This window comes from Chiloscyllium plagiosum, unplaced genomic scaffold, assembly GCF_037043375.1.
Source record: "Chiloscyllium plagiosum isolate Xiang-an unplaced genomic scaffold, Cpla_swu_hap1 HiC_scaffold_7, whole genome shotgun sequence".
Taxonomy (NCBI): Eukaryota; Metazoa; Chordata; class Chondrichthyes; order Orectolobiformes; family Hemiscylliidae; genus Chiloscyllium; species Chiloscyllium plagiosum.
The window spans coordinates 21388448-21401219 of NW_028270145.1; the positions used below are offsets into that span (position 1 = coordinate 21388448).

Here is a 12772-nt window from a genome sequence, read left to right on the forward strand (position 1 = left end):
TTATGCAATTTTTTCTAATTTTAGCTTGTCATTCTGTCATGCTACGCAAAGGGTTTATCAATTACAGCATCATTACTGCACTGGCATCCCAAGTTGGTCCCAGAGGCAGGGTAGGTTTCTCCCTCCACATTTATTTACTCACAATGTCTGCTTATGAACCTATGGTCACTGTTTCTCCTCCACAGTCTGTTCACTCTCAGCTGCTCCCTTCCCCACAGAATCCACACACTCCCATCTCCATTCCCCTCCTGCATCTTGAACAATTCTGTTGTACGGCCAAACATGACTTCCCATCTCCTGTACTCAGTGTTCTGACCAATGAAAGCGAGCATGCCAAACACTGCCTTCACCACCCTGTCTACGTGCGACTCCACTTTGAAGGAGTTACGCACTAGCACCTCTCGATCACTTTGGTAACATTTCCCAGGACACTACCATTAACCATATAAGCCTTGCCCTAGTTGCCTTACCGAAATATAACAGCTCACATTTATCTAAATTGAACTCCATTTGCCACTCCTCAGCCCATTGGCCCATCTGATCAAGGTCCCACTGTACTCTGAGATAATCTTCTTCACTTTTCATTTTCTATTGTGCTCATGACAACATGCAAAACTCACCACCTCACTACCTAATCAGCAGGCTGGTGACACATTCCTAATTGTCAAAGACATCCAGACTTTTATGTGATTGTGCTCCCGCACTAAGGCAGTCTGAGTACAGTGGGTTAATCTAACTGTACAATTGTAGGTTAAAGATTCTGTCTCAGTTGCTGAATAAGAATATCACATTGCAGCACCATGTGATTTAGCAGTTTCCTCCTACCCAAAAGCATCTTATCTGGTATAATATAGCATTGATGTCGAGGCCAATGTATCCATGTCAACTATGAAAGATCAAGGATAATTGGGAATAAACTCTTAGTTTTACTAAAGTATCTTGTGCTTCACCAGTCTCATGGCTTTACTACTTTAATACATAACATTTATACAAAAGAACACTATATTACATAAGATGCAAAACCAAATCCTTTTCTTCTAATGCATTATATTACTCACCATATTTACAAATTCCAGCCAATGGGTGTACAGTGGCTAAAAGGCTTTAGTCAGTGACCTATCCCCATTCTGCCTTTACAGTAGCTGCTTTAAGCTTTAGTGCATCCCTCAACATGTAGTCATGAACCTTGGAATGTCAATATGAAGTACTCAGTCACGGACCACCCTTTGCACTAGAAAGTCAGCACGTTACAAGCAGATCACATGACATCTTTCACTGAATAGATGGATCCTCCAAGCACAGTTGATGTTTGACTCTGTGCATACGTGGGAAGAGTCTGTAGAGCACAGGGTCTGCATCATGGAGCTGCTTGAGATGAACATCAACAAAAACAATTTTGTCTCATTCCAAACATTTGTTTGCACATTCCAGGAAAAATGGAAATGGTCTGTTCCTCATTATGGCCACCTCAAGGTCAGCATGCAGAAGAAGTGAGACTTTGAATGCAAACAAAGGATCTGACTGGGAGGATCTTCCTCACCATCATCCAAGCTACAGTCTTGGTGCTTGTTTGATAGTTCTGATGATGAGACATTCTGTCATTCAACTTTGGTGTACTCAGGGAACCATCTGATCAGTTCCACACTCCCATTTTCCTGCAGGGCCTTGAGGAAGTAATGCTCCCTGATGAACTTGCGAGCAAAGGTGTACCACTGGGCCCTTTGCCTTTGACTTCTGTGTTGGTTGTATAACTGTAGACCCAGGATTTGAGGTGCAGCTAAAATGTATTAGAGCCTGGCTGGGTCTGTTTCCTGAACTAGACTGGCATAATTACAATACCCCAGGGCTTATGTTACTTGTTTCAACCTGTTTTCCTTAACCAAGTTGATGTTGTGGTAAGTTGTTCCTCCCCTATTCAACCAAAAGCTTTTTAAGACTTTGTGCAAATTTCCTGTTGTACTCTCCCACAACAGTGACTATATTTCGAAAGCAATTAGTTGACAGTGAAGTTATTTCACATAGCCTGAGAGGGATGATAAGACTACATATAAAATGATGATGAAGTTCCTCCAAGCTCCCCTTAGAAACAGGAAATTGCTGTCGAGGCCAATGTATCCATGTCAACTATGATGATGGATTTCCACCAAGACCTTGTGGCCGGCAGCACAAATGATGTAGCACGTAATTTGGGGTCGCTCCTCGGGAATGTAGTAAATTTGTATATTTTGATTTCTTAAATTTACTTGTTACACGTCCTCTACACTCCATTTGGCTATTTTGTTTTCTAAACACAACCCATTTTTAACCTGTAGCCTTTGAAATGGCAACTGCTCAAACAAAAATTGAGTCAGCCAAGTCCAGTCGCGCTAGGCTGCGCCATTTGCCTAAGACTGAGTCTCCAGAGAGGCCGGATACTAATGAAGCCATGCTATGTAGCATTAAGAACATGATGGGCAATAGCATTACCAATTTGAATTTATAACTTCAGAGACGGTTAAAAAGGAGGTAACAACTGCTCTGAAGCCATTGGAGGAAAATGTTTCTTCGCAGTGCGGGACTATTTGGACCTGGAACATTCAACTAATGAGCATGATAACCAGATAGCTAGCCTCCAAGCTAATGTTAGTGTTATCTGCTACAGTTGAGTCTCTGACTAAGAAATGTGAAGACTTGGAGGCCTGCTCCAAGTGGAATAATATTTGACATGTGGGTTTATCCAAGGGATTGTAGGATCCTCACCCTACAGAATTTATGGCCCAACCTTTACAGGACCTGCTCAGATTTGAGGCTAAACCTGTGTTGGGTAGGGCTTATCGCACATTGCATGCTAAACCGAAAGAAGAAACCGGGGCGGCACAGTGGCTCAGTGGTTAGCACTGCTGCCTCACAGCATTAGGGTCCCAGGTTCGATCCCAGCCTTGAGCGACTGTCTGTGTGGAGTTTGCGCATTGTGTGGGTTTCCTCCGGGTGCTCCGGTTTCCTCCCACAGTCCAAAGATGTGCAGGTCAGGTGAATTGGCCATGTTCAATTGCCCACAGTGTTAGGTGCATTAGTCAGAGGACAATGAGTAACTCTTCGGTGGGGTCGGTGTGGACTGGTTGGGCTGAAGGGCCTATTTCCACACTGTAGGGAATCTAATATCTCGCCCAATGGTTGTCAGGGGAGTTTAACTGTTGATTGAATCCTCACTTAGACCGTTCTTCCTCTGTTCCAAGTGCCTAGTCCAAATCTGCTACAATAATTCGGACTTTTATGGAGGAGTTTAATGTTGTTGATCCCTGGCAGTCCTTTAAACCTTCTAAAAAAAAAATAAAAAATTCTGCATGTCCACCACATTTATTCAAGTCATATCCCTCCAAACCCTTCCTAGCCATATACTTATCCAGGTGCCTTTTAAATGTTGCAATTGTACCAGCCTCCACCACTTCCTCTGGCAGCGCATTCCACACACGCACCACCCTCTATGTGAAAAAGCTGCACTTGGGTCTCTTTTATATCTTTCCCCTCTCACCTTAAACCTATGCCTTCTAGTTCTGGACTCCCCAACCCCAGGGAAGGCATTCATTGGGGGGTGAAAATAATTTCTATTTACCCTATCCATGCCCCTCATGATTTTATAAACCTCTATAAGGTCATCCCTCAGCCGCTGATGCTCCAGGGAAAACAGCCCTAGCCCATTTAACCTCTCCTTATAGCTCAAATCCTCCAACCCTGGCAACATCCTTGTAAATCTTTTCTGAACCCTTTCAAGTTTCACAACATCCTTCCAATAGGAAGAAAACCAGAATTTCACACAATATTCCAAAAGTGGCCTAACCAATGTCCTGTACAGTCGCAACATGACCTCCCAACTCCTGTACTCAATACTCTGACCAATAAAGGAAAGCATACCAAATGCCGCCTTCACTATCCTATCTACCTGCGACTCCACTTTCAGGAAGCAATGAACCTGCACTCCAAAGTCTCTTTGTTCAGCAACACTCCTTAGGACCTTACCATTAAGTGTATAAGTCCTGCTAAGATTTACTTTTCCAAAATGCAGCACCTTGCATTTTTCAAAATTAAACTCCATCTGCCACTCCTCAGCCCATTGACTTATCTGGTCAAGATGCTGTTGTAATCCAAGGTAACCTTCTTTGCTGTCTGCTGCACCTCCAATATTGATTTTGTTTTGGTGGATGGCAGACTACTCACATCTATTTCCGGTTGTAAATATGATTCAATTGTTTTATCAAACCATGCATCTGTATCTGAATGTTCATTTTCACAATTTTCTTATATACACCCACTTTGGTGTCTGAATGCACACTTACTTTTAGAGGAGGATTTTGTTAATTTTGTCTCTCAACGGATGGATTTTTTAAAAAATGTTTAACAAAACACCTGACATTACAGCTTCCTTGCTGTGGGAAACCCTGAAGGCATTCATTGGGGGGTGAAAATAATTTCTTTTGCAGCACATAAGAATAGACTTAGGACAGAGAAATTGGCGTGGTTAGCACAACGTCTGTCTCAACTGGACTCTCTTATGCAATCTCTAACTCTTCAGAAGTATATAAAGAATGCATATCCCTACAGGCCAATGATGTTGTAATGTCACAATACATCACCAAGCTTTAGGTCTAAATTTTATGAACAAGGAGATAAATTGTTGGCACATCAGTTGTGCCAAATGTCCTCATCTCAATTAATCCCACAAATTAAGGCTAATTTAGGTGTCATGTCAGACCCATTAGAAATCAACAAGACTTTTAAGTAATTTTACATTTCACTTTATTCATCTGCATGTTCTTCTCATACAGCAGATTTTGAGAACTTTTTTGATAAGATTAACGTTCCTTCTATTGATCAAAATGTGGCAAAGGAATTGGAACAACCAATCACATCAATAGAACTTGAGGCTGCAGCTAAATCACTAAAAGTGGTAAAAGCCCTGGACCTGATGGTTTTCTGGCCAAATTTTTATAAAACATTTTGGAACAAGCTGGCTCTGCTTTTGGTAGATGTGTTTGTTGAAGTATTTAATTCTGGCTGTCTTGTTATTGGACAGTAAACATTAGCAATTTGAACTGTTGGTCCAAGAGAACCTTGATGCTCTCCCAATTTGGTTGACTATTCAGGCAAATTCCACCCATCCACCTTGAAGGCTTTATTGCATTCACCTATCCTTTCTTCAGCCTCTATTTACACCAACCATGTAATTATTTTACCCCGTCTTAAAATTTGGTTTCAATTTAGACATCACTTTGGCTTTCAGTCATTTTCTGCTAAGGTGCCATTGGTGGCAAATCATACTTCTCCCCCATCTTTAGTGGACTGTGCCTTTTTCTCATTGGGCTAACTTAGGAATAAAAACTGTTAAAGATTTATATGTTGATGGTGTTTTTGCATCTTTTCAGTAATTAGTTGATAAGTTTTCAGTTCCTAGAAGCCACTTCTTTAGATACCTCCAAGTTCAAAGTTTTGTCCATAGTTTATTTCAGGTTTTCCCCTCCCTTCCTAATGAAACTGATTTTGATGTCTTTCTAGAACGGCTTTCTTCATTAAAGGGGGCTATTTCAGCTATTTATTCAAACATTCATAAAGTATGCTCAGGTTGTCTTGATTCTATTAAAGGCAGATCTGGAAAAGATAATTCTGGGTGATGTGTGGGATGAGATTTTACAAAGGGTGCACAGACCTTCTATCTGTGCAAAACATTGTTTTATTCAAAGCAAGATTCTACACCGCGCCCACTACACCAAAGCTCGACTTGCAAACATATTTGAGGAGGTGTCTCCATCCTGTGATCGGTGCCAACAAACCCCAGCAAATTCTATGCACAGGTTCTGGCTTTGCCTATTTCTCAGTAGATATTGGACTGATATTTTTGACACTTTTTTTTTCTGAGGTATCCGGTGAAAATCTTACTCCTAATGCTATTACTGCTTTGTTTGGGTCGTCACCCTCTTCCTAATCCTTCTTCCTCTAAAAAAGACATGATAACATTCACTACCCTTTTGGCCAGAAGATTGATATTGTTAAAATGGAAATCCCTAATTCTGCCTACTCATACACACTGGCTTAGAGATGTGCTATACTTCCTTAAATTAGAAAAGAGTAGATTGTCCTTATCTGGCTCCTCTAACAAATTTACAAAAATCTTGAACCCTTTTCTTTCATATGTTAAGTATTAAAAATCATACAACACCAGGTTATAGTCCAACAGGTTTATTTGGAAGCACTAGCTTTCAGAGTTCTGTTCCTTCATCAGGTGGTTATGGAGTATAAAATGAAGGAACAGCGCTCTGAAAGCTAGTGTTTCCAAATAAACCTGTTGGACTATAACCTGGTGTTGTGTGATTTTTAACTTTGTAGACCCCAGTCCAACACTGGCTCCTCCAAATATGTTAAGGATTAGATTAGATTAGATTAGATTACTTAGTGTGGAAACAGGCCCTTCGGCCCAACAAGTCCACACCGACCCGCCGAAGCGTAACCCACCCAGACCCATTCCCCTATATTTACCCCTTCATCTAACACTACGGGCAATTTAGCATGGCCAATTTGCCTAACCTGCACATTTTTTGGATTGTGGGAGGAAACCGGAGCACCCGGAGGAAACCCACGCAGACACGGGGAGAACGTGCAAACTCCACACAGTCAGTCGCCTGAGGCGGGAATTGAACCCGGGTCTCTGGCGCTGTGAGGCAACAGTACTAACCACTGTGCCACCGTGCCGCCCACAATCAAAGGAAACCCATGCAGACACTGGGAGAATGTGCAAACTCCACAAAGACAGTTGCCCAAGGCTGGAATTGAACCTGGGACCCTGGCAGTATAAGGCAGCAGTGCTAACCACTGAGCTACCATGCTTGTCTTTTTAACTGTTCCAACTGAGATATCTTCTGTTGTGGCAGTTTTTTTTTGTTGTTTCTTTTTATTTTTTTTTGCTAATGCAGTTATCTTACTGCTGGTCTACATTCTTATGGCTTTATGCTTTGTATATGTTTTTATTTATTAGGGTTATTTGTCTTTTTTTTGTGTATTTTGGTGGGGTCTGTGCTATGGGGTTTTACATACAATTGTTTATTGCTTGTGATTGTACCTTGCTCTGCTGTCATTTAGTTTGGACAAAAATCAATAAAATGATTTTAAAAAGGATAAAAACATAAAACGATGGTTGCATCATTGTTTGTAAAGCTTAATGCTGCAAGTGTTGACAAAGAACCAACTGCTGAATTGTACATCTCTTCAATACAAATGAGTAAACATTTACACTGCTAGATACGGAGCTTGACTGGTCCTTTGTGTGAAATAATATCTTCCCAAAAAACTTTTGATCAGATACTTGGTGTTCCTGCACTTCTCTGGGCTTCCTGTTTCAAGACACCCTTGATTTTACTTATATTCATTGTACTTCCAATAGGTTACAGAGTTACATTGAGCTTATTCTTCCTGAGCCCTTATCCCACAAGAGATAACAAATGTTAAATACTATGGATGCTGGAAATCTAAAACAAAATGCTGAAAATAATCAGGTCTGGCAGCATCTGTGGAGAGAGAAACAGAATTCATGTTTCAGTCTGATGACTTTTGACATCATCCCCCTGAAATGCAAACTGTTTCTCGCTCTAAATATACTTCCTATTCAACAAGCAATGAGCTGCCCGAATTGCTCCCAGGACTAGCTTCTTTGATACTGATAGAATTGTAGAAGGGTTACGGCTCAGAATGAGGCCACTTAGTACTTTGTCTGTGATGGTCCTCTGTAAAAACAAATTAGCTGGTCCCTCATCCTCACCTTTTCCCATTTGGCCTAAGAGTTTTTTTCAATTATTTTTCTGCAATCCACTGATTGTAATATGGAGGCTGTCTGCAAGTGAGTCCATGACTTCGCTTTAGATTAGTGCTGGTGAATCTAGCAAAAATGCCCTCAGCCTTTCTTTTTGACGCTTGTCAATGCTAGTTTCTGTTTTAGTATATTCAGACGAAATGGAATTGTGCTCCTGCCTTTGCTGACAGCTCATTCGCCTTCAGTGAATATGTGCTATTTCTAGGACTGTTGTAGTGAAGCTATTAACTCCCAGTATAATCCTCTGATTAAACTGGGCTCCTTGCTCTGATCACAAAGTGCAGCCCAGACTGCCTTCAGTAAATCAAGTCCCTGGTGATGGGTGGAAACAGAAGACCGTGTGAGGAATACTAAATGGTAGAAACTTTCCTGTTTATCTGTGCTGGAGGATGCTATTTTTCTTTCATCAGTACTGGGGATCTGCTACACAATTGTCCTTTCTCAGCTGGTAGGAAATATACTTGTTAAAGAATGGCATCTTATTCAGCTTGTGAGAGGCTTGCACCACAACCTGTGTTCAGCATTTAACAAGCTTATAGCTTTATTATTGATCTCAAACTGTCACTCTTTACAGTGTTGTTAAAATCCTCATTTCATGTGTACTAGATGGATTGTAAATTGGAATAAGTTTCTGCATCGGATGCTGTAATTTCTGCTGAGCAAAATACTTCTGAATATGTTGGGAAACACATGCTGGCATATTGATTGGTTTTTCTAACTAGTTCTTGTGCCCTTGAAGCTTTATTCACAGTTTGCCTATTTTCTTCTGTCAATAAAACCACATTTCTTTTGGGGAGTTTAACTGATGTTTTCTTAATTATTTTGTCAATATAACACACCACTTCCCCTTTTTTGCTAAATTATATTCTGCTTTGACTTCTTCATGATTGTAGCAGACTGTTATTCAACCTGTCAAAAAGGAGCTTGAAACTAACATTATTTTCCTCTCTGCAGCCTCCCAAAGTGAAATGTTTGACCAGAATTTGGCACCCCAATATTACTGAGACTGGCGAAATCTGTTTAAGGTATTGCATTTGTTCTCAAGTTTTGATTGATTGATTAAAACAGGTTGCATTTAAGGCATATGTTTGGAGATGGCTTATAAATCTAATGTGTGATCTTCTGATAACATTTCTGGGTGGCTACTCTGATATTCAACTCAAAACGTTAACTCTGATTCTAATCTCCACTGATGCTTCCAGAACTTTCTTCCACCTCTCCTCAGCACTTCACTGAGACTCCCTTATGCCTATATACTCCTAGTGATGCTGATGGGGCTACAGAACTGCCACCCAGTCCAATTAACTGGCAACTGTCTGAGACAGGATTTCCTGCCAAGAAAGGGACATGTGTCTCGTCTTAATTAACACTGCTTGCAGCATTACATTACTGTGGGACAGCCATCAAGAATATGGACAGATGTTTCTACTAGGAGCAGGGAGGCTTCTAGAACCCATTCAGATTCAGCCCAGTATTTTTCTTGATGCTGGCAGCTGTCAAAGGCTGTTAGATTGATTCACTGTCACTAGTTTGAACACCAGTGTTTCGAGAGAGGATGATGGTTAATGCTTCAAGTTTCTAATGCTTTGGGTTGGAAAGGCCTTCTTTGCCATAAAAAACAATGCAGTGCTCGGCACCATCTGGTGAGTGTTCAAAGTATGAATGGAAGTTTTGAACACTTCCAGTTTTCTTTAATTGATGTTAAATCTTTCTGATTAAGATCATTGAAACTAAATAGTTCTGTACTGGCATTGGAGATAGTCGAGAGAAGGTTTACTAGATTGATTCCAACTATGGAGGAATTTTCTTCTGAGGAGAGATTAAGTAGATTGGGCTGTACTCATTGGAGTTTAAAAGAATGTGAGGAGACCTTATTGAAAGTTATCCTTGATAGGGTAGATGCAAAAATGTTGTTGCCCATTATGGAAGAGTATCAGACCAGACAGCATAATCTTAGAATAAGGATCACCCATTAAAGACTGAGATAAGGGTTTTTTTTCTGACGGTAATGAAACTTTGGAATTCTTTACTACAGATAGTTGCTGAGGCTGGGCCATTAAGTATATTCAAGGCTGGGGCAAAATCTGTAATCCGTAATGGAATCAAGGGTTATGGGGAAAAGTGGAGTTGAGGATTATCAGATCTGTCATGATCACGTTGAATGGTTGAGCAGAGTCAATGGGCAAAGTAGCCCACTGCTCCTACATCTTATGGTCTTAAGTATTCGCACTGCTGATTTCTTACCATGTTATTTGGAGTATTATGCATTTCAATTGCCTCTAATCCTAAAGAATAGTGGAGGTCAGGTCATTGAATAAATCCAAAGTTAAGACACAATTTTAATGTGCAAGGGAGTGAAATATTATAGAGGGCTGCCAAGAAAGTGGTGTTAAAGTCATATTTTTTTAATGGTGGCTGAGTTGTTAGCACTGCTGCCTCACAGCGCCAGGGACCAGGGCTCCATTCCAGCCTCTGGTGACTGTGTATGTGTGAAGTTTGCATGTTCTCTTAGTATCTGCATGGGTTTCCTCCAGGTACGCTAGTTTCTTCCCTTAGTCTAAAGATGTGCAGGCTAGATGAATTGGTTATGGCAAATTGCCCACTGTGTTCAGGGATGTGTAGGTTAGATGCATTAGTCAGGGGAAATTTAGAGTAATAGAATGGGGAAGGGTCTGGGTGGGATACTCTTCGGGCAGTTGGTGTGGATTTGGGCTAAATGACCTGTTTCCATACTGTAGGGATGCTATGATTCAATACAGGAATGATTTTACTGTATGATGAAGTAGTTTGAGGGGGTGAATTGCTTTCTGTTGTTCCAGTTCCTATGTTTTATTTTCTTACATCCTCCTGTCTTTTTTGCAATGTAAGAAATAGGACAGCTAATTTGGACACAGCATGCTCCCACAAGTGCATTGAGATAAACAACCAATTCAATTGTTTTAGTAATGTTGGTTGAAGAATAAACATGGGACTACTGAGGAATGATACAGGACAATTGGCACTATCTGTTTTTAAGTTGTGCAAATAAAGCATATCATTGGCTAAAGGTGACCAAAGAGATTTGGGCATATACAATTGTGTCCAGAGTACATTTGAAATACATGTAGTCCAAAATGTGTACAGAACAACCTCCGGTTATCCGAATGTCTGATTATCCGAACAAAATCTCGAGGTCCCGATGCTTGGCTAAACTGGGTTATCTAAAGACTCGATTATCCGAACATTCGATTATCATCCGAACAAAATACTCCCTGCCTATATCGTTCGAATAATCGAGGTTGCCTTGCACGTCAAATCTGTTCTGGGTGCCTACAGTCTGACTGGGTAGATAACCCAACTATCAAATGGTGAATCTGGTATAAGTAGTATTACCAAATCCAAATTTCAGAGACAGTTTTGAAAAAGTAAAGCTAGATAAATTATACAGTAATAAACTTAAAGGATGCATTGAGGCTTCTTTACCAAATGTTTGGAAAACAAGTTTAATCATTGGGATGTGTAACTAACTGTTTCAAGGCAAAACTTCAATATGGTCAGTCATTTTCAGAGTTTTTTATGTTGGCAATCTCACCATTAGTGGTGAATCACCATTACTGCCCTGTCTTCTGCAATCCTATCTTGTGTTTTACAGCTTGCTGAGGGAACACTCTATTGATGGCACAGGCTGGGCTCCAACCAGAACTCTAAAGGTAATTCCTTTCAGAAAATAAAAATAAAAATTCTCTTCCCTCTCTCTTTCCCTTCCTGTCCTGTGAAATATCAGAAGATTGAACAGCTCGATGTGCTTTGAGTATTCAGTAATAAAAATAACATTAGATTGCTGTGTGGTTTCCATGCTATCTCTGTTACCCTTAATGCTGCCATCTCAAAGAGCACCTGTCTGGGATTTTGAAGCAGACTTCGTGAGAAATATTTGCAGTAGGTCTAGCACCAGGATTACAGAATTGGGCATCAATGAGCTGCACAGAATTATAAGCAGCAAGCCCACTCCCTTCCAAAATAAATTGCATCTCTCACCCGGAATATAACTGGCCTAGTGGTCTCCCACCAGATGGAATCTATTCCATCCTGGACTAAAACCTAGACAGCAGCATCAACTGAGATTAGAGTGAATCCTATTGCTCAATAAACCACTTTGACATTTCTGACAAAGTTTCATGTGTAAGAGGTTAAACTAAAGTAAAAGCCACAGTAATGCTGGATAGAATGTGGGACAAAGCAAAATAAAAATCTCAGTGCAAGAGGGGTAATATTGGACTTGTGGGAGAGGTTGAGTGGAATCAGCCATAGTCATTGATCCAGTGAAGAAACCAACTGCAGCCTGTCATATTGGCCATTGAGAGCGAAATGGAGAGATCAAAGAATAGTGAATGCTGCTTAAAATTTACAAAATTAAGTTTAGGCAGGTAAATGAAATAGGAGAAAGTGAGGACTGCAGATGCTGGAGATCAGAGTTGCGAATGTGGCGCTGGAAAAGCACAGCAAGTCAGACAGCATCCGAGGAGCAGGAGAATCTGTTTCGGGCATAAGCCCTTCATCAGGAATGAGGCTTGTAGGCTGGGGCTGAGAGATAAATGGGAGGAGGTAGAGGTTGTGGGAAAGGTAGCTGAGAATGCGGTAGGTAGATGAAGGTGAGGGAGAAGGTGATAGGTTGGAGAGGAGGGTGGAGCAGATAGATGAGAAAGGTGATAGACAGGTCAGGAGGACGGTGCTGGGACGGAGAGTGGGATAATGTGGCGGGAGGAAGGGAAATGAGGAAACTAGTGAAATCCACATTGATCCAGTGCGGTTGCAGGGTCCCAAGGCAGAATATGAAGCGTTCTTCCTCCAGGCATCGGGTGGTTAATGTTTGGCGATGGAGGAGGCCCAGGACCTGCATGTCCTTGACTGAGTGGGAGGGGAAGTTGAAGTGTTCAGCCACAGGGCAGTGGGTTTGGT

At 41.1% G+C, this 12772-nt stretch overlaps 1 protein-coding gene across 5 annotated transcripts in view; it reads left to right on the top strand.

Moving 5' to 3' along the window:
* The window catches only part of ube2f (ubiquitin-conjugating enzyme E2F (putative)), a 123648-nt gene that overhangs the window by 91746 nt on the left and 19130 nt on the right, over window positions 1-12772 (top strand). For all 5 annotated transcript variants that reach the window (XM_043693164.2, XM_087988816.1, XM_087988817.1 and 2 more), the window contains 2 exons: window positions 8789-8859; window positions 11466-11523. In XM_043693164.2, the coding sequence (XP_043549099.1) occupies window positions 8789-8859; window positions 11466-11523 (129 nt within the window). The remainder of the gene's footprint in view (window positions 1-8788; window positions 8860-11465; window positions 11524-12772) is intronic.